The 22,761-nt window shown below is 40.2% G+C and overlaps 2 protein-coding genes across 4 annotated transcripts; both read right to left on the bottom strand.

The window, feature by feature from the left end:
• Positions 1-336: 336 nt before the first annotated feature.
• Positions 337-15,303, bottom strand: l3mbtl1 (L3MBTL histone methyl-lysine binding protein 1). Of its 2 annotated transcripts, XM_089013815.1 has the most exons (22): positions 15,101-15,303; positions 14,606-14,793; positions 13,360-13,489; positions 12,863-13,022; positions 12,414-12,552; positions 11,283-11,331; positions 10,507-10,595; positions 9,889-9,993; positions 9,617-9,752; positions 9,388-9,479; positions 9,028-9,179; positions 8,833-8,909; positions 8,378-8,463; positions 7,617-7,727; positions 7,404-7,545; positions 7,037-7,139; positions 6,740-6,928; positions 6,576-6,625; positions 5,661-5,818; positions 5,512-5,574; positions 4,179-4,323; positions 337-4,074 (listed from the first exon to the last, which is right to left on the bottom strand). In XM_089013815.1, the coding sequence occupies exons 1-21, from the start codon at positions 15,273-15,275 to the stop codon at positions 4,189-4,191; spliced, it is 2,529 nt and encodes an 842-aa protein (XP_088869941.1). In that variant the 5' UTR covers positions 15,276-15,303; the 3' UTR covers positions 337-4,074; positions 4,179-4,188. The 2 variants fall into 2 exon arrangements, with proteins under 2 accessions (XP_088869941.1, XP_088869935.1); XM_089013809.1 differs by having other exon boundaries at positions 337-4,323.
• A 1,578-nt stretch (positions 15,304-16,881) lies between these two features.
• LOC148904084 (serine/arginine-rich splicing factor 6-like) lies at positions 16,882-21,860 on the bottom strand. Of its 2 annotated transcripts, none has more exons than XM_089013797.1 (6): positions 21,656-21,860; positions 21,178-21,311; positions 19,054-19,172; positions 18,771-18,973; positions 18,607-18,684; positions 16,882-18,022 (listed from the first exon to the last, which is right to left on the bottom strand). In XM_089013797.1, the coding sequence occupies exons 1-6, from the start codon at positions 21,760-21,762 to the stop codon at positions 17,635-17,637; spliced, it is 1,029 nt and encodes a 342-aa protein (XP_088869923.1). In that variant the 5' UTR covers positions 21,763-21,860; the 3' UTR covers positions 16,882-17,634. The 2 variants fall into 2 exon arrangements, with proteins under 2 accessions (XP_088869923.1, XP_088869915.1); XM_089013789.1 differs by having other exon boundaries at positions 21,151-21,311; positions 21,656-21,859.
• Between the last annotated feature and the right edge of the window lie 901 nt (positions 21,861-22,761).

The following is a 22,761-nucleotide window of genomic DNA, read 5'->3' as shown; positions in this document are numbered from 1 at the left end:
ACATCAGGAGACGTGACGTGTGTGTGTGTCCAAATTCCTGTCTTTTGGTTGGAGATAACTTGTTTGTCAAAGCACAGGATAATGTTGCTCGGCTTTTTCATGGGTACTTGCAGCTTCAAAAAATGTACATGTTAAATTCATTCACAAATTTAACATTGTTGATATTTACACAAATGGAGCAGCAAGTGCTCATGTTTAGCAAGTTAGTCACCACAATAAAAATGACAGAAATAATTTGCAAAGGCAATGTAACTAGACAGAGTTACAGTAATGGATTTGTCATGAGAGTTTTTTATTTAATTAATTTAGACTTTTTGGGGGGGTATTAATGATGCTAGTTTTAAAGCCATAATGTAAAATAAATGTAAAACAAATAAAAATATAACTCACTAGGAATTGTGCAATAAATGAAATAAAAATGACCCAATTATTTTTCTTTCTTCTGGATTACTGTACAGTAATACTGAATTAAATATATTTGTAATAAAACAATTAAAGACTTCACAACGATAAATACAAAGTACATTTTTACAAAATATAAGTGTTCTTGCTAGTTTTGTTTGTTTTTCAAAATGTAGTTTCCGTTATTGATTTTGGAAGCAATTTTGGATTTTCTGTTTGAGTTATTTTGCTCATTTTCTTTTCTCTAATAATTGTGTTCTCAAATGAGATGTATTTTTATTTTATAGCGCTCATTTGGGTTTGGAGACATATGAGTGTTTTCATTGTGAGTCTGTTTTATCAGTCATGTAAAAAAAAAAAAAAAATAAAATGTATGTCATTAACACTCACAGAAACTGTGAATGACTTTTCCCTGTTCTCATACGAACAAACTGCATTGTGTGACAAAGGCTTTAGACTGTGGTTCACATCTCCTTCACACAAAAAAGTGAGAAGAATTATGGAATATCATTATCATCTACTATTTTTGTTTAAAAAAACGAACAAACATATAAAACACATTCAAATTACACGAGAAAACGTATCGATCAAAGAGCTTAGCTTCTACATACTGGTTGCTTACACATGCTAGCTAAAGCTAATGTTGCGAGACGAAAAGCGCCAACACATCAGTGTGTTGATGACAATATGGTCAATAGGGGATTTGCTCGAAGCAAAGTACGTTTATAGTCAATAGTGAAGGACACGGAATACATTTGACTCGTTATGTGGGCATGCGTGCATAATTCTGAGACTTCCCCCACCCCCAAAAAAGGGGAGGGGATAATAAACTTTGAACATTTATTTGAATGACATTTGTGATTCAACACCATTTTTGCACGCCCACACACACACACAGATGCACCACACACAAACTCACGCACACACGCCCGCGAAACACAAATCCAAGAGCCCTTAAAACATTCCAGTGAAATAATGCACAAAATCCAATAATGACAAGGACAAAAGTGTAATCCTGTCAAAGAACACACTATTAAAGGACAACCGACACCATTTTTTTGTTTCCTAACTGACATTAGAAAAACGTTTTATAGCCTCTAAATTACCCAAAACACGCAGGCTGATATTTTTAGTCAAATAAATAACACCAATAAAAATGACGTAAAGTCTCCCAAAACTACTTCAAAATGAACCTGGAAGTGGCCAGTTTCAGAAGGTCCCGCCCCCTTGTTCGTGACGTCACGCCAAGACGTCTTGCCTTGCTCGAGAATCAAAACAATGGCTTCAGATTCGAAGAAGATGCTTTCTTGTTACTCATCCAGTTATGAATATGATTCAAATAGTTCTGAAGAGGAAAGCATAAATGTTTGCAATCGATTAAAGGAGTCCTCCCATATCAATTCGAGCAGTCAATGACTGCAATGTAGCACCCAGAAAATGCAGAAGATGGCGCCAAAGCTCTGTTGGAAATGGGCTGATTTGTCTGCTGGGAATTTGTGTCAGTGAATATCAAATAGTTGTCTTGGTGCAACACACAATAATTCCTTCTAATTTCGCCATCAACACGGATCAACACGCAGTTTTCAGACCAAAGTACCCAAAATGCATTGTGTCGCTTTCTCGGTCAGGGGCGTTCCTGCCGTGACGTCACGTCTGGAATCTTCACCAACTCGAAAACATGACTTCCTGAATTTTCAGCGCGAATCTTAAAACGTAAAATATAGCTATATGCGGTGGAATCTTTGTAAAATACGCTCAGAAGAAGTCATTTGAAGTGATTTTACAAATTATGGACACAACTTGTCCGGAGGCGTCGGTTGTCCTTTAAGGTAAACTTTTTTATAGTGATTTTCACACTCTAATCCCATTTGGGGTTCACAGTTGTGCTCCATTGCTGATGCATCCACAAATACATGTTGTTGCATAAAATGAACGTCATAAAAGTTCTGTCACTTCGATTCTGTATTATAACTATAATTGTTCTTTTTTTCCAAAACGATAACTCAGAGTCGGTCACATTTGAGGCACAAAAACACACACACACACACACATACACAAAAAAAGAAGGCAAATACGACAGAAATACTGAAAAATACATCTGTCACAAACTTTCAGTTCAAGCTCAGAGAATGATTCGTGTTTTTTTTTTCAATTATTACACAGAAATAGCTTTTTTTTGTTGTTAGAATTATTGCACAGAAAAGAAGCTTCAGAGCTTCAATGGCCGGCCTAGTTTACTGCATTATGCCTTTTACTCACTGTCCACACTCTTCATTTTTACACTGCATTTAAATGTTGTCATGTTGCTTTTTTTTTTAGAACGTCAATTCAATTTTTAACAAACCGTACTCAAGCTGCCATGTCACTGTTGTTTTTTGACTGTATATTTTTTCAATATTAATGTTGCCCAGTAAATTCTATTCATCAGCAGAAATACCGGCAAGTCAGTGCTTCTTAATTTGGGCTAATTTGGGGAACATTGACAAGAATGAAACTCATTTGTCACTTCTTTCTTTTTTTTAACTAGTTGCTGCAGCAGTAAAAAAAGACGATAACCATGACAACCAAATCACTAGCGTGATTGTGCTTTTGTAAAGGAACCCCTGACTTAAATAATGTTTGTGCGTTTTAGAAATTCAAGTTCTCTGCAGTTTTATGCTGCTGATCAGTGGATTTCACATTAAAATGAAAAAATCTGACCACATTTTAAGGCGCAGATTTCTTTGCTGGCAATCACTCAACTGGAAATGACAAAAATGTCATGGGGGTGCAAGTTGAATTTACACCTAAAGGAAGACTCTAATAAATAAAATGGAATACATACATTTGTTTTAAATTTTGAGAAAACAGCCAATGTGGTGTTATCAATGTATAGTTCATTGAAATAAAGCCCGAGCGATTTTTTTTGGGAAAACAATCTTATTCAATATTTTTCAAGCAATAGTGCTAGGGTGATTTAATATGCATTTAGGTTTTTAAAAAGGTCCTCTTCTCATGTATTTAAAATGATAAACAAATGTACTATTTGGGGACATTTAGACTTTATATTGAAGAACTTCACCCATGAGTTTTGTTTTGTTTTTCTGTCCTGTATTTTTTGCTCGTGAGAATTTCATGACCATGTTTGTTTAGCCTAATCATTCAAAGAAATGTAACTGTCCTTATCTTTTGTACATGTTTTTGAACAATACACTCCAGAGAAATGTTATTTACTTAGTTTGGTTCCTGCTTGCGTTTTGAGTGTTGATATGTGTACATTTCATGAATACATGAATGAGGTTGATATGTTAGACAGTTTCTTATCGACCATTTTTAATGTATGTGAAGGTGAATGGCACCCTCTGTTTGTTTGTTTTAAGTTCTGTTGCTATTCCTGTATAAGGTTATGGACTCAATCACCTCACTGAAATATTTCTGATCCTGCTGCTGAAATACATATGTATGTTTTTCATTTTCAATTACAAATTGTAAAAGTATTTTGTCACTGATACTACATTACCAATTGCAAAAATAACTCAATTTTGGGGCAAGTTAAGTGCCAGTCGAAAGATGCCACTATTCCTTCAACTAAAATGTTATGATGTTCCCTAACTCACCCTGGTATCCATTTTGTATCTGCCAGATTCTTCCGAAATTGTCCTTTACTTCACTGTGTGCACCACCCCACGCCATCTGATGGGCACAGGACACGAAACACAAAAAAGGGCTCAGACAAGACATTTTTGCCTAGCGCAATGAATTTGGCACGTGATGACTGATTGCACCGATGACCCCACCCTAACGGAGTCATTTGAGAATTTCATCAGTGCTTTTGAACATGAGGATGGCGTTGGAAATCTTAAGGGCGGGGCCGAGTTTGACGCTCATGATCTTCACAATGTCGGCCTGAGTCAGGAGTAGAAAAGCCTCGCCATCAATCATCTGCCAAAAAAGTAGTCAACACAATAGGATATTAATTTGGTCATAGAATGTAAACCGAGCTTGGTAAATCTCCATTTTCATGCTAGTATCAATCTAGTTTAGCATCTTTGTGAATTTGGTAGACTATTGTCAGAGATATGACAGTCAGACACTGTGGACAGAGACTCGGAACTAGAAAGATTGTCCCTACTGCCGGCAGGAAACGCAGTCACCCATGACATACGTCTGAATTCTGCGCCCCTCTGCCAAGCTATTTATTGAGAATACATGCAAATTAAAGTAATACATTAGTAAAACATAGTTTTCTTGATTATAATACCACACCTCTGGACGTTCTGAGCACCAACATCTGTAAGCAATAAAACATTGTGTTTCCCATGAACTGATAAGTTTGGAACCTGGCTAATGACCCCTTCCTGTGATAAGGACTTCCCCAAGTCCTAAATTACTCCTGTGAAGCAGACCGTTTAACTTGCTGCGTCCGTTGACCTGATTGACACCAGGTTGCCTGTGCTTCAATTATGTATTGAGTCACAAGTGTTGACTAAGCATACAACAGCATGAAACTTTTAAATGTGATAATTTCTTATTCTCTAATCTCTCTCAACTACGAATTTGCTCTAGGCACAGGCAGACATATTCAGAACTACAGGTGCGTGTGGTGCATGTCAACGGATAACCTGCATAAATAGCATGGAGGATGAATCCATCCGAATAATTGGATTTTAACCGTCATAAAATGACTTTAATAGCACCTTCATCAATCGTGGGGTGGGTGATCAAGGGAAGATTTTACAATTTACTTTCCATGCACGGATCCTAGTAAGTGTCGGTTTTGATGGTCAAGCACGGCCTACTCTGACGTATTGCACGTTTACTGCTCTAATTTTAATGCAAGTAATAGAAGCCACAAGGATTCACTGGTAAAAAATAGATTTTCAGCAAATAATTGCACACAGAGGTCCAAATGGTATCCTCGACAAAGGCAAGCAAAGTAGAAAAAGTCATAAAACGCCACCCATGCACACATTTAGACTGTGCTTTGTTCTAGATTACAGCTGGGAATGAAAATAGCATCCACGGTCAGAAGCTTAAGGAGTAAATTGCAGTATGACCTCTAGGACATTCTGGTTTAGAGGTTCCACTGTACTGTAGTGTTGTTCCAGCAGACATAAGTGGGCGTCTTACCTCATCTTTAAAGAGACGGGCTTGGTTCTCGCAGCCAATTAGATTATGCACAAAGTTGAAGACCTGAAGTAGATGACACAAATAAAAGATCACATTAGTCATAAGTATTGAAGACAAGAAATGAAAAACCATAGATCATACTCACTCACCTCCTCCACACTCCAAGCTGCCACCTGACTAGCAGGAATGCCCAGTACGCCAGGTAGCAGTTTACAGTGTTGTTCCCAGCATAGAGACAGAGTACGGTCTGACTGACCACTCACAGTCGACACAAACAATGACGGATAGACACACTCGGATGTAATGTCTGATGATCAAAACAAAAACAAGATTATGTACTTTGATTACGTATATGCTTTATATGTGTCATATGGTGTACCAATTCATAACATTCCACAATACAGTACCTCATCATATATTGCAGCATTGTACTCCAAAGTTTTATCTTATTGTCTATTTAATTTATGACCTAATTTATGACCATGTTTTTATAATTGGTTTTGAAATTAAAACTACTACAAATATCATTAGTATTGCCTCAATTTGAACTAGCACAAAGGTTAAACCAGTAATACTGTAATTATTATTATTAACCATCTATCCATCCATTTTCTCAGATTCAGAATCACAACCATTTTTACTGGCCAAGTGTGTAGAGCACACGAGGAATTTGTCTCCGGTACACCACGCTGCTTTAGTATCATCATCATCATCATTTTGATCCGCTTATCCTTTAAGGGTCACAAGGTGTGCTAGACCCTATCCCAGCTGTTGTCAGGCACCAGGCAAGGGATACCCCGAACCGGAAAAACCCAGAAAAAAAAGCCACGCAGACATGGGGAGGAGGTGAAGGTCACAGGTTACCAGACTGAAACAACTAAAACTAAGGAATATAAGCACTGAAATTAAAATGTAACAGAGTAGAAAATGCAGGAAGCAAAATAATAATACCAAAAGAAGTACAATTCAATACAACAAATACATTTGTTATGGAATGAAGTATTCAAAATCCAGACTTTTGTTCTTACAAATGTCTGTCTTAAAATTCTAAGATTTAAACTTACTCTGATAGTCCCTCTGTTGATTCTTCCTATATTTAGGTGGACGTCCAATCCTGGGAAAAAAAGGTCAATAAAAATAAAATAAAAATAAAGGTTCATACAAACACACGCACACGCATAGATACATGTACATGCACACACGTTCAACACAAAGCCAACACCTTTACCTGCCACGATAATGTGTCTTCTTGTTTCTCTGGCCAAAAAAGACACTCTTCTTGCTCTCAGAGTCGGACAACTCCACCTTGAGTTTACCTTGGTTGCGCTCAGCTAATGGGCAGCCCGAAACACAGTGATGCGCTGTGAAGCGACCGGTCACGTGACCCGAACCGTCACAACCCGGGGTTGGACACTTCCTGTTTCAAAGGATTGCATCCGTTTTGTGAAATATGCTGCTTTTGACATAAGAACCCGCACATTATGAATACCAGCATCTTTCTAAGGAATCCAGAGAAAGAGTTCACCTGTTGTGAAAGTTGTACTTGTTGGTTCTTGCGTGGCTGATGGGCTTGCAGGGAACAGGAGGAGGGTAAGTTGACTGGGGCAGGGTGGGAGGCTCCCTCACACCTAAGTGAATATATATGGTTAATAAATATACACAACAACCATGATGATTTTTGTCAACATTTTTGGTCTTGTCTTAAATATCATGACACAAGTGGAAGCTGTTATCATTCTTTCAAGTCTATAACGTCAGATGTCACAACTATTCTACTCACAACCACGACAGGGCATATTTGAATGGCATAAATCGATTGATTGATTGCTTTGATATGGCGAGATGTCTTAACCAGCACTTCATTCACTACTTTCAACATTTTTACATTTTACCATGTGTCTGCTGTGGTTTGGCGTCCTGCGGTGGAGGTTTGAGTGGGTGACCGGTGGCCTCACACCAGCCTGCGGGGTGGATGTCAGGATGATCTGAGTCCATCCACTCGTCATAGATGTGACTCCATCCATCATAATGAATCTGATTGAAAAACAAAAACGCTGCTTTTATAACAACGCTAACACAAACACACACACAAACAAACAAAATACTTTGATCCTGTGAGTCTCCACTTCCTCCACCGTTGCCACTCTGATGAGACCAGGACTCCTCTTGTCCACCGCCTCCAGTTTCATCTGAGGCTGGAAGCGATGGGCTGGGCGCTACATGGTTTCAGGAAGATAGTAATAAGAATAATAACTCTGTTGACTGTCTGTTTTAATCTCACAGTTGTGTTTGACTACATTAGGACATGAAAAATTGTTGAAAAAAATCTGACTTTACTGCTAGCTCAATACAGTAGTTGTATAGAAATAACACAGGATTGTTAGAATCTCTCTGTTAAGGAAAGACAAACCCACAGCACTCACAGTTCAACAAAAAAAATCATACACATATACTTTCAGTACGGTAAACCAGACTCCCATCCCCGCGCTTTGAATCCTGCAGCTTTAAATCTAATGCAGTTTATTTGTGTTTTTACTGACACCAATTGATTATTGATAAAGGTGTTAGGTAATTTTGTGTGACAGTCTGGAGTGGTTGCCAGTCATTCATAAGACAATGTTATCCATCCATTTTACGGACCGCTTTATCCTCATTAGGGTCTGCGGGGGGTACTGGAGCCTATCTCAGCCGTCTTTGGGCACTCGGCAGCGGACATCCTGAACTGGTTGCCAGCCAATCGCAGTAGGACAATATTAAAATTAATATTAATAGAACTAAACTAAAATAAATAAGACAATAGGGGAAGGGGAAATACATTTCCTGTTTGCAATCTTGAACGAGAATTTTGATGGAGTCACATTCTCACCATTTTAAATGATTCAGCTGCAACTGCCTTCGAAGAAGTCTCATGCAGGTAGTGGGACCAGGAAAATGCTCCCTGGTCAGGATAATCTGGAGCAAAACAGATATACATTCCCATTGATATCACATCACAAAAATCATGCTCTATGTGTGTCTGTGCCTACTGTAAGCGCATAGCTAATACAGACTAGTGTAATGTCAGTGTGCTATTTTATAATAATAATCATAATACATTTCATTTCTAAGTGCCTTTCAAAACTCTCAAAGTCACTTTACATTCACAGGATAATAGTAATGTCTATTTTGATGTCTGCATATCTACCATATATTGCATGCCATGTTAAGATCTTAGTAAGACAGAAAAGATTAATTGAGGGAAGGCATGACCTATGTAAAAAGATTTCAATATTTACAGATAAACAAACAAACAGAACTTCAGTGAAATCATGATGATCTCACCTTGGGGAGGTGTTAAGGACAGATTTCTCTCCTGGCACCAACCAATAGGATGGATATATGGACTGGTGGCATCGCACCTGTAGATATAACAAAATATTTAACAACTGATAAGCCAAAACTCACATTTAAAGGCAAACCTCGGGGAAGAACGGAATATTATTAGGTTGGAACACTATCTGGATTTGTTATGCTCACCAGTAGTCATATGTGTCGTCCCAATTGTCAAAATGCACCAGGAAGCGGTTGTCCACCACGTCGGTGATGGTTGCTACACAGATGAGGGATGGGTTCATGCGATCGACAGCTTCAAGTTTCATCCCTATCTCAAAGTCACACTTGGTGTCAATCTATGCAAGGGCAAACATGAAAGAGTATAACTAGTAAGCAAAAGAAACAAAATTTCAAAATTGTGTATGTTTTATAGAAGGCAATGACGTGATCAGATCGGAATATGTGTAATTGCTTTCTCATCTAATCCATTAATTAAATCGATGTGTCCATATTATCAGATTATGAGTATGAATATTCATGCCATTGTGAATTAGTAGCAATTACCCTTCCAGGACTGGCAAACAGCTCTTTGGGGGCCACTTGTGCTTTAGTCATTCTTAGATAGTTCGTCCACGTAAACTCTTCTTCTTTACAACCTGTGGGAGTAGTGATGACATAGACATCAACGGAATAATATTTTGGGAGTGCTATCCAAATAAAAGCCAAATAACTAGGCTGTTCCAATAATCAACATTCAATTTGTCTCTTTGATTAGGGTAAGACCTTCCCTGACCTTTAGGAGTGTGCAATTTGTGTCGTGTGCTCTCGCACCAGCCTGCTGAGTGCACATCAGGTGAGTTGGCATTCACCCAGAAATCGTGGCAGTCAGAGTAACCGTCAAAATGGAGGCGCAGGCGGTAGCCACACACCTGCATCAAGACATGAGTCAAAAAGTGCTCGAGAGCAGCGGTTCGCAAAGGATTTAAAGATCAACTCAATTAAGCCTGACATGACAATGTTGGCCAGGAAGATGTGCGTGGTCAAATTCCAGAGTGCTCGTTTTACCTCGGCCACAGTAAGAACAAAGTACATGGACGGGTGTTGCGGGTCTATGCCTTCCAGCTTCATCCCCTGTTTGAAGCCGTTCTTGATCACGGGTGCCCTCTGAGTCTGGGCAAAAAGAAAATACAAATCACTGAGATTAAATATACAAAGGTATTTTAATGGACAAGTATGCATTTAACCCATCTCTAAAGAGCAGTAAGAAGCAACGGTGTAGCGCCCAAAGATGCAAATCCTGATATCATGTCAATAGAATGACTCAAAAGCTGCCTGGAAAACTGGCACAGGGAGAACAAGAAGCTCCACACGGAGAAAACCCGAAAGTTATCCATTAAGTGATAACTAAATACTAAGAAAGGGCGATGTAGATTGTCGCCAATATTACGGAAAACAAGTATTACAGTACTTCCAACAGAGCTGATCCCCCGGGCCTTGAGTGTGACACTGGCTAATAGCATGCCACACTTTAAATGATGTGCTACCATAACATGCATCAATGAGCAACTACGATGAATCCCTGAATATGGACATAATGTATGTCATTCATTTAACTGAATTAAGTTTTTTTTAAAGAAAAAGTAAAGAGCGTCAAATGTGAATATAAACAATGTGAAAAGGTACCTCTTGGAAAAGCTTGTCAGGTGCAGCGATAGTTTTGGTTTCTTGTAGATACTGAGGCCACGTCCACGGCTCCGTCTTCATGTCTCCGCCTTCAAACCCAAGTGGCCAAATTATGTAATGTTCATTGCAGGGTACAATGAGAACTCATGCTCTAACATATTATGGAGTTAAAGGACTGATTATGTGCATTTTTTTTTGTTAGGTAAGGTCGACATAGCATCAGATGTTAGGGCTTATTGTGGCACGTTTGCCAAATAAATGTACTTGACAGGATCTAGCAAAAAAGCTTTGTCGCTTCACTAGCAGCGTTGAAGCAGGTTTTTTTTCTCCTTTTAGCACAGGACGATGTCAGATCTACGCAGATGTCTAAATATGGTCCTCTATTCTCTGATCAGCACTCCGCATACAGTCAGCCTAAGAAGTTGATGACCCCCCACTCACCTCACTGACTACACGTTCCTTGTTATTAAGAATTATTAGCAGTTGAGCCCAAATTAAATGCACATATCTAGTTTTAATCATTTTGAGATTTAATTCAAATAAAGCCGCATTTGTCAGCTTTCTAATTCGTAAACTATCTTAAACAGTAGAAATACAGAATTAATTTCAAACCCAGAACTTCTCAACGGTGAGACAGAGAGGCAAACCACAACATCAACATGCTGCCGAATTTGATGAGTCGTTGAACACAAATTAATTCACACTCACACACTGCGGTGTAAGCAATGGGATTAAGAAGATGGAGACAAAACGTATAAAATGGTTAGTAATCCCACCTCCTCTGATGTATCTACCATCTGCTTTTAGGTCTTCCATTTTGTCTTCCTAAAAAAAGAAGAAAAAAAAGATTCAATAAATATGTAAAGCTGCTCCAACATGCTTTTCTGCCACTGAAAAATGTCGACACAGTTCAAGTAAACAACAACCGACATCACTTTTTTGTTTCCTAACTGCCATCAGAAAAACGTTTTATAGCATCTGAAATACCCAAAACACGCAGTATGATATTTGTATTCAAATGCAAAACACCAATAAAAATGACTTAAAATGTCCAAAATCTGCAAAAAATTGAGCTGCGAATTGGGCATTTTCAGAAAGTCCCGCCCCCAGTTCGTGACGTCACGCCAAGAAGTCTTGCATTGCTCGAGAATCAAAACTATGGCTTCAGATACGGAGAAGTTGCTTTCTTGTTACACATCCAGTTATGAATATGATTCAAATAGTTCTGAGGAGGAAAGCATACATGCTTGCAATCCATTAAAGAATTTATTCCGTGCCATTTTGAGGCAACATTGGGGGGAAATGTATCACCAAAAAAGAGGCAGAAAATGGCGACCAAGCCCCGTGTGAGGAATTAATCAGCCCTATTCCACAGGCTGATAAATTCCTTACATGGAGCTTTGTCTCCCTCTTCTGCCTCTTTTTGTTGCAACACGACGTTTTCAGACCAAACAAGTACAGCAAAATGCATTGACGTGATGGAAGGACTGTTACAGTGTGTCCTTTTTTCGGTCAGGGGCATTCCTTCAGTGACGTAGGGTGAGGACTTGTCACCAACTCAAAAACAAGACTTCCGGAATCTTCAGCGTGAGTCTTAAAACGTAAAATATAGCTATATGCGGTGGAATCTTTGTAAAATACGCTCAGTAGAAGTCATTTTACAAATTATGGACACAACTTGTCCGGAGACATCGGTTGTCCTTTAAGCAGGGTTAGAAAAAGAGGGTAAAACGCATGCTGTAATTCTTGATCCTTGCAGCATTTGACAAAAGCATTTTACAGGCGCTGCCATACTCATGCAGCTGGAATCCAACAATATAAAAATTCCAATGTATATGATATACCCAATATGTTACCTTTGAGCGTGTGTATATGTGATATATATAAATTAAAAAAACAACCCCCACCGTGACCTCCATGTCAGAGTCTTCATCAGAAGGGCCCAGAAATTCCTTTCTCTTCCTCTTCCTCATGGGTTTCATCTGATCAAGGTTTAAAGACGAAACCCTCGCACCAGCTGGGACCTTTTCCACACCAAAACTCCTCCTGAAGAACCAATGGAGGCGTCTAACTGCATGTGATTCTCAAGAGTGAGTGAGTGAGTGAGTGAGTGAGTGAGTGAGTGAGTGAGTGAGTGAGTGAGTGAGTGAGTGAGCGAGTGAGTGAGTGTAATGTAAGTGAATGAGCAAGTGAGTGTAATGTAAGTAAGTGAATGAGCAAGTGAGTGAGTGAGTGAGTGAGTGAGTGAGTGAGTGAGTGAGTGAGTGAGTGAGTGAGTGAGTGAGTGAGTGAGTGAGTGAGTGTAATGTAAGTAAGTGAATGAGCAAGTCAGTGAGTGGGAGGTGCATCAACGTACTTATCTACCATGGGCTCTCTGCGTAGTTCCTCTGTGTAAATCCGAGCCCTGGGATCATGGTTCTGTTGGCCAAGTCCTATCTGAACCTCCGGTTTGACATGAAGTAACCTCTCCGGCTCCACACCTGCGCCGCTCACTGGGACCGCAGGAGCCGACACACCTGAAAAGTAACACAAATGAACAAGACTTGTGATATAGTTATATGTTGTTTTTTTGAGCTGATATCCAACAGTATTAATTGTTATGTACAGTATAAGGCACACCGCAGTAGAGGTTTCAGGATACGCATTACTTATTCGACAGGGGGAAATGCTGATGACAGTAGTTGAGAGATCTATTGTGGCTCAATATTACTTCACATATAAGGCACACCTGTGTATAATGTCAACTTTGGAAGAAAATGAAGGATTTTGGGTGCGCCTCATACAATGGAAAATATGGTCTATTACTTTCTACTTATCTCAGAAGCACAATAGAGAAAAATTGCAATGGCTTACCTGGCTTCTCCAGTGAGGAACCTTCTGCATTGATGAATCTACCAGATGTCCCTGCTACAGGTTCATTGGTGCTGCTGGGGGTCCCAGGCGTGATCAATGTACTTAATGCTCCGACATCTTTGACACAAAACTAACCAACCACAGAAACAGATGCACACACAGGCACATAGATTCTATAATTATCCAGTTTTTTGCTTTTTTTTCCTCTTTCTTTTATTCCGTTGGACATTTATTGGTTTTGTAGTTACTACCTATGTCATTTACTAATGCAAAGCCAGGTTCGGCCCTGCTTGAATATACCAGTTAAAGGACAACCGACATCTCCGGACAGGTTGTGTCCATAATTTGAAAAATTGCTTCAAATGACTTCTACTGAGCGTATTTTACAAAGATTCCACCGCATATAGCTAGATTTTACGTTTTAAGGCTCGTGCTGAATATTCCGGAAGTCTTGTTTTTGTGTTGGTGACGAGTACTCACGTCACGGAAGGCACGCCCCTGACCGAGAAAGGACACATTGTAGCAGTCCTTCCATCACGTCAATGCTTGTTTGGTCTGAAAACCTCGTGTTCACCAGAAAGAGCCAGAAGAGGGCGTCCAAGCTCCATGTAAGGAATTTATCAGCCTGTGGAAACGGGCTCATTAATTCCTCACACTCGGTGGCCATTTTCTGCCTCTTTTTGGGTGATACATTTCCCCCCAATGTTGCCTCAAAATGGCACGGAATAAATTCTTTAATCGATTGCAAACATGTATGCTTTCCTCTTCAGAACTATTTGAATCATATTCATAACTGGATGTGTAACAAGAAAGCATATTCTCCGAATCTTAAGCCATTGTTTTGATTCTCCAGCAATGCAAGACGTCTTGGCATGACGTCACGAACTGGGGGCGGGACTTTCTGAAAATGCCCAATTCGCAGCTCAATTTTTTGCAGATTTTGGACACTTTAAGTCATTGTTATCAGTGTTGTGCATTTGAATAAAAATATCATACTGCGTTGCGTGTTTTGGGTATTTTAGATGCTATAAAACGTTTTTCTGATGTCAGTTAGTAAACAAAAAAAGTGGTGTCGGTTGTCCTTTCATTATTTATTGTAAATTACAGTTTGCCAGCAGTTTAATAATATTTAACTTACTGAAACTAAATTACAGTCAAATGAAATGAGAGAGCACATAAATAAATACATAACAACGCAAATCAAATTAAATGCCACTCATGAAGAACACAAGTTCTCTCAGTCTACCTTGAGGTTACTGCCGGGGAGGATGGCCATCCCTTCTTTCCACTCGAGGACGTGGACGATGCTACAAGCCCCCGCCACCTGCGCTGTTAAAGTGGACTTGACTGCCTCGGTGGACCTGCCCGCTTTACTTGTACCCGTCACTGCGATAGTTGGCGTCACCTCCACTTTTTGGTGGCTCGGAGCTGGAGCTGTAAAATTGTAAACAGTGACCATTTTGCCCTCGTGGAAAGTAAACTCACTAGCTCCAGATGAAGAAATTGGGATTCATTTTGAATTAACAATTGAATTATATTAGTTTCTAACTGATTATTAAACCTGTTTTTGTAGATCGTAATATATACAGCGTGAGCTAGCAATAAATTCATGTTTTTCAGTCAGTCAGTACTTCAATCAATCGTTATGACTTTCTTTCTGTACGTGAGTTGCAATTGAACAAAGTTTCCTGTACAGATATGTCCAATTCAGGATGTAAAATGACAGTATCGCAGGCTTCACCTGGTAGAAGTAAAGCTGTGGTAGTGTGCGTCTGAGGTCGAGGCTTCTTGTCTCCATTATCTACCCCGCAGAGGAGTATGGCTTCACCTGGCGAAGGCGTAGGCATGGCAGGTGGAGCCACAGAGGCACAGTCGGGCTCTCTGGGAGGACACTCCATGTTGACTTTGGCACTCATCGTGGTGAGCCCTCTGTGCTTTTTGGAGTGCTGCAACATAATGACAGTGAATATAGCGCCGCGAGAGTGGCTGCCTTTACAACAGCTACTGTATTTTGTTTTTCTACTTCGTCACTTTGCAGCTGTAAAATGTTTTTTTTTTTTCAGTGGGAGTCTAATAAAGGCTAATGTAATCTAATCCAATCTACTTGTATTGTTTTCATTACCATCCAAAGTGTGAAATGGTGAATGCATTATAAAGGACTATTGCACTAGTCCGCAAGTTTGCACATGGAATCTTATAGAATGGTCACATTTAATTTAACCTTCACTGTTCACTCGGTGAAAATCAGTGGAACCTTAACACTCCAAAATTCTGAATTTTTCATTTAAAAAAGGCCAAACCTACATCACAACATAACTTGATGAATCTCACATGAAATAACAGTACTTTCCTGTGGGTTTGTTATTGGAAGGGGTATCTTAACATGAACAAATCACAGATCAAACAGCATCCTTTGAGGTTCCACTGCTTTTAAAATGATCAGACTAATAATATTAATGAGATTACATAGTTGGGATATATATTCAATATATACAATGCCGTTGAAATACACCGGATTTTATGGTTGTTTTGGAACGCCTTCAGTTTAACAAAACGATTTATGATCGATTCATATTAGCACTATAATTACACCAGATTTACAACAGTTTTAGGGGATTTTAGAATTAAATTAAGTGCTGGGTGCTGTAATTGTAATTTTCCACTTTTAAGCATCAGTTTTAAAAAACTAAATTGAGACACCCTACCCTTTGCTCCGGTAAACCATGTGACTACAGCATTTACGGGGCTCATTTTCGTCATTGGAACACACATTCTGACTTTAAAACACCCATTACTTCCACAAAAATAATACACTAATAATAATAATGACACATCAATGTATTAATTTACCAAGTCTACACATTTCAGTTAAAATGGCGGAGGTTGTAGAAAGCTGAAGGTTAAAAAACACTAACGACAATTTTAAATGAGTTAAAAAAACGAAGGCTGGGACGCATTCCGGTGACATTTATCAAAAATATAATTATATATTTTTGTATTATCCCGGAGTAACGTTTGCGTTACAGCAGAAACAAAGCGGTCTGCAATATTTTCAACTACTGTAATTAAATCAATCACAATTAAACCGGTGCCATTTTCTTAAATTTATGCTAAAAGATTGGTGGGTGATGGCGCCCTTAATAAAGCTAAATCGTCTCACCGCTTAAGAAAAATGCAATACGCGTGGATTAGATCAATCAAAAGCACGACGGCACTTCACATACACGCGAGACATGGCGAAATGTTGAGTTAATTCGCGGTTGTGTATCAATTTTGGAAGTGAAAATTTGGCTTTACCAGCTCCTCTCCTGCGGTCCCCGGCCTCTGACTGCGCATGCGCGGACGCATGAAGCAGTCGACACCGAAAGAACGCCACCGCTTTGTGACGGTCGAAATTGATTTGGTTTATGAAGTTTTCATTTCCTTTTCATCTTATCGAGCGTTATTAGCAATGGCGTGGTTGTTAGTTAATTTGCAGGATGTGGATCATACCGACATGAAACTACAATCTTCAGACCAATGTGTGAGTTTAAGACCTTTAATAAACATGTATAGAAAAAAAAACATTAGAATTGAGTTGCCAGTACTGTATAAAGGACACAAATGCAGAATTATTTGCTAAATTGAGGGTCTAAGTCTAAGTAGACCTTCCCAACTCTGCTGTTTTTAAGCTCAAATGTAATGGCATTGTTCCATGTTCCTCTACAGTTCTAAGCATAAAGTGGGGTGGGGGGAGGGCAATCGTCTGAAATGTCAAGTACTATCATTTGGACCAGAGTGCAGTTTACTGTACTAGAGGCGTTCCAATCGGATTTCGTGCTGCCAATACTTGATCAAGATTAGCTGAAACCAATTCCAATCACATGCATTGGGTGTATGAAAAGGTACCCGTTGAGACATATGCCAATCACATTTTTTTCATGGAAATCAGACAAACTGGATTGATTGGAACACCACTACTAAGTACATAGGCTTTGTCAACAGTCCACTCACTAACAGTTCTGACGTGTGCCCATTCTCCATGAAAAGAGTACGTTTTGAAGAGGAGAGCAATGCATACAACAAGCACAACCCAGAGAAAAACAAAAAGAAAATCATTTTGCACAAAGCCAGCTGAATGTGTTGGGCCAGGCAAATGATGCAGCAAATCTTTACCGCCGCGAAAAACAAAAACTGTAATTTAACGGCAATGTAGACAAACTGGGACAAACGACAGCATGTCAACACTGCTTTCTATGTACAGCAAAGGGACTGGCACTCAATGGGAATTCTGTACTAATCCCGAGAGGCCGATCTAGATCGCGAATGAGATCTCGAGCGGGAAACGGAGCGCCTCTCTCTGGATGGCGAGCGGCGATCGTCCTCCCGCGGGGAAGGAGAGCGCGATGCGGATTTGGCCTCGCGCTCGTCGTTTCCATTCTCCACAGGGGAGGCCGAGCGACTGCGGGACTTGTCGTCAGCCCTCCCCTTAGATGGCGAACGGGAATCCCGCTCAGACTTCACCCTGGAACGACTTTTTGAGCGCGACTTGTGCTCGGGAGATCGCGATGGGGATTTGGACTTGGATCGCGAACGGGATTTGCGGTTGCGTGAACGCGACTTGCTCTCGCCAGACTTGGAGCGGGACTTCCTTTCAGATCTCTTGTTGCGGCGTGAACCGGACCTGCGGTGGGAAAAAATGCAAAGGGGTTTTTGAGGTGACACGTACGTACGAATGTTTACAACTGCAATCACTACATCAAATGTAAGGTTTTAAAACTTAAAGCCAGATAAATTCAATGAATCTGGAATCAGCTGCTTTGGGGGCAATGTAAAGTTACACACACACACCATCACGTCATACTTTTGTGGGTCAGTCGTGCACAAAACCAACATATCTTGAGGTTATTGCAGTTTGCAATTATGCTTTTTCTTTGGATTTTGGTTTGGTAGAAGATGAATTATCCTGCAAAATATACTGAAGATGGCATCGGTTACTCAGGAAACGATGACTTTGACTCACCCGTTTGCCGAGTCTGCACATGTTACCATTGCAGGCCGAGCAGTGATTCAGCAAGAGCCAAAATTATTTTATAATTAAAAAGTACTTGACCTGAATAGTATTTTCAGTGGCTCAGGTGAATGTTTCAAGTTGAAGATTCCGTTTGGGATTGTTCCATCTCCATTATTTGCTATGGCGATCTTGTTTTTTCCAGGAAATGTAAAAATCACAAGATCCGTGGGACAACCAAACATCATTTTTCACACCTCGATTTGGATCTGGAGCGACTTCTGGAGCTTCTGCTCCCACGGCTCCTGCTGCGAGAGCGACGGCGGCTTCGAGACCTGCCAAAGGCAATATATACGTTAGAATATTTCGGATTCATTTTAAAAATACATCAAAAACAAAGTCTGTGAATAGTAGTCCCCACCTGGAACGGCTGCCAGAGTAGGACCGTTCCTTGCGAGGCCGGTCCGGCACCAGACGAATCTTTCTGCCATTGATGTCGGTCCCGTCCAACTTGTCAATGGCACGCTTCATGTCTGAATGGCTGCGGAACTCAATCACCCCCTCATTGGCGCGCTCCTTGTGGGCATCGGCGTAAGTGACTTCACCTGCCTGACGCATAAAATCCTGGAAAAGGCCGGAGGGTGAGGACAACAGCACTGAAACAAAAAGCTGAAGAAAAAAAAAAGCGATGGTTCAAGTTGCACCTTGAGGTCCTGCCAACTGCAACGACTTGACAGGTTTTCCACAATCAGACGATATTCCGTACGAACTGGGGGTCCGTACTTGTCCCTGCCCATGCGACTCCGGCTGCCGTAACTGGCGCCTTTAAAAAAAAACAATATGTGGACGTAGTCAGAAATGCCACCGTGGCTTCAAAAATGAATTGGGCACGGTAGCGATAGAGCCTTGCCTGATATGAGGATAATTTAAGTGTGCATTTAATGAAAACAGGAGCAACCCGGCACCATAACTAAATCACAAGGCTACGGAGCCTCTGTGTGAGCTTTACAAAGTTTGGATCTTTGTGTGTTTGGTGGTTGAGCTCTGCTGCAAAGAACACCACCGCAGCTTTCCCCCGACAATGCAAAGCCTCTTTCTTACTCTGGTCTACGGCATTTTGGCTTAGCGGCATAAAACAAAAACAAAAAAGGGATAGTGATGTTCTTTCAATAGCTCCGAACCCTGTAAGAAAGACACATAGGATGCATCCAAATGGGAGGTTCTGGTTGTTACCAATTTTTTAAGGTAAGATTGAGGCTAAGTAACATTTTTTTTCGTTTTATACTTTACTCACGACATTTGTACGATTGCAAGTTGAGTACTAGAGCCACTCCGCATGTGTTTGCTGTCAACGTAGAAACCAACGGCAATCCTCACCATCACCCCTGGTCTATTGGCAAAAGGCTGATGTCATCATGGCTTCCGGTTAGGTCAGCCAAGGATCAAGGGGGGGCAAAGGTCACACACACATTGTAAAGGTGAAAGCCAAGGCCAAACAGGACAGCCAGTCATCTTAGCCTCAATGGACTCTCAGCCTCAGCCCGCAACTGGACTCTTTCAAATTGAAACATCAAGGACTTTGTTAATATTGAATATAAAAATATTGATGTTTAAAAAAAAATAATACACATCACATGAGAATATTAGTCTACTACATATGATTGAATGAAAAATTATCCTGGTGTGGCTTCAGTGACCGATTGTGAGGCACACAAATCTGGAAAGCAAATCCACACAGACATTTTTTAATAAGCTTCTCTCATGGGCCATAACTGCTACGATCTTATAAAAAAAGTCTTGGTTCACCATTCCTTGGGTGTGTCTCACAAATTGTTGTTCCTCCCAAACAAATAATGACACTAAACAGGTATAACAAAGTGTGACAAAGAGTGGCTTCAACTTGACAGGGAGGTACAACAACTCACACGTTCTATCATTTAAGATACAAAGGAATACAATTGGTATAAATAAAATCAACTGCTCGTACGGCTGACCACCACATAACACAACAAAAGAGATGAAGACCCCCCAAAAAATAACATTAAAATAATAGTTCTGTATGGACGGACAAAAACAGTGGAACCCCAAAAATCCCAAATGTCCGATGTGACGTCTCAATGATTGCAGGTGGCGGTCGACAATAATGTGCCACAGGCGCACATTAAAATGTTTTAGCTGTGTGATGAATGCTGCTGCACAAAATATAATAATTTGTAAATATTTCCTTGAGCTTTAGGTGAAAAAATATGAAGCCCCAATTTAAACATGTTATTAAAACACCTGTAAAAATTTTTCACACTGTGGAAAAAAATACACGTCTTTAAGATTTATTAAATGTATACTTCCACGCTAAATCCCAAATTCCTAGACTTAATAACACTGGACAAAAAATGTTCATCAGAGATGGTTTTGTGTATTACGAAGCGACTAAAGTCTCGAGTATCTGCAAATCCATGAAACATCAAAGTAATGAAAGGTGAACAGAGTTCACTTATAGCGAAGATTCACTGCAGTGCCATCACTGCTTTGAGGTTCCACTGTACCCCTTACAGAAAAAAATTAAACCATTGGTTGGGCCGTGACACCAAAGCGCCAACTTAACTGTGAAAGTTATCATTCTCATTTCATTAGATTAGCAAACTTCCACACATGAAACCAAAGGAGCTTAGTATATGATCAACGAGGCCTTCTGTGAAGTCTACGTTCGCAAGCACCGGAGAACAATCGAGAATGGAGTGTACATCATCACCTCCAACCAAGGCGAAGGAGTCGAGAAGGTATTGTTGTAAGACTGCACTTACTGCGCCCGTCACCCCAGTGACCCCCACCGTAGTTATCCCGGTCCCGCCGAGGCCCGCGGGCATGCTCGACGATCACCCTCTCGCCGCACAGATCCTTGCCGTTCAGCTCGTACACGGCATCGTCGGCATCCCGGTTGTCTTCGAACTCAACGAAGCCATATCTATTGAAAGTGCACAAAAAATACGTGAGTCCAAAGTGCGTTTTCTGGAAACCGTCCAAGCGTTAGGCTAACGTTAGCATTGTAGCGAACTCCACGCGCCATATTGGCCATGCGGCGTTGAACTAAAGTGTCACGTTTAGAGTTAACAAAACACATTAATCGTGTTGTAGACTAAAGAGGAAATGTAAACGACATATTGTAGCGTAACAATGTATGTAAATTATGCTAATATTTTTTTTAAAGCGAGCAAGAGAAGACACTCGGTCGCCGACAAGGAAGAAACACTTCGGACATTTTGGTTGATGTTGAAGCAAGCAAGCAAACTAGGCCACAGCAAGACTCACCCGTTTTTCAAATCCACTTCCAAGAGTTTGCCAAAGCTGCCGAAAAACCTGTGTATGTCCTTTTCGCGAACATGGTAGGCAAGTCGTCCTATATAAACGCGAGGCATGTTGAATTTCTTTTCACGAACGCTTTTTTACAGCCGCTCGTTTAGTTGTGTTGAGGAAGCGGGGAAAACAACGGACGATTAAAAAAAAGGAAAATGGTCGATGACGTCAGATTCGTTTCTCAAACCTAATCCAATCCAATGCAAGAGTAGCAAATCACTTCCGGCATCCAAACTTCACACTAAAAATTATTATTATTAAATCAACACACATATTCAGATTCAGTGTACAGGCACTGCAAACGAGTCTGGCAGTAAGAACAATAGCAGTCTTGTTCACCGCTAATATAAACCACCAAAGTAGGTGATCCTTGGACTTTCAGCAACACAGAAGTAATTCATAGTGCACCAGTCCACTAATTGTTTAAAGGGCGACCGACACCAGTTTTTTGTTTCCTAACTGACATCAGAAAAACGTTCTATAGCACCTAAAATACCCAAAACACGCAGGCTGATATTTTTAGTCAAATGCAAAACACCAATAAAAATGACTTAAAGTGTGCTAAAACTGAAAAAAAATTGAGTTGAGAATTGGGCACAGAATCGAGAATCAAAACAATGGCTTCGGATTCGGAGAAGATGCTTTCTTGTTACTCATCCAGTTATGAATATGATTCAAATAGTTCTGAAGAGGAAAGCATAAATGTTTGGATTGGATATGCCTTTATTAGTCTCACAGTGGAGAAATTTACATTTCACAGCAGCAAAGTGATGAAAGGAATGAAAGTAGAAAAACAAAATCGAATTTGCAATCGATTAAAGGAGTCCTCCCATATCAATTGGATCCGTCAAGGACAGCATGTAGTGTCCCAGAAAATGCAAAAGATGGCGCCAAAGCTCCGTTGGAAATGGGCTGATTTGTCTGCTGGGAATTTGTGTCAAGTAGTATCAAATAGTAGTCTTGGTGCAACACACAATGATTCACCATTGCGTTATTTATGTGTTTTCCTTCTAATTTCGCCATCAACACAAAGTTTTCGGACCAAACAAAGTACCCAAAAT

Source organism: Hippocampus bargibanti, linkage group LG01 (assembly GCF_051943395.1).
Source record: "Hippocampus bargibanti isolate YZ-2025 linkage group LG01, ASM5194339v1, whole genome shotgun sequence".
Classification (NCBI taxonomy): Eukaryota; Metazoa; Chordata; class Actinopteri; order Syngnathiformes; family Syngnathidae; genus Hippocampus; species Hippocampus bargibanti.
Note: the sequence above shows the minus strand (reverse complement) of the source record. Positions and strands in the feature narration are given on the sequence as shown.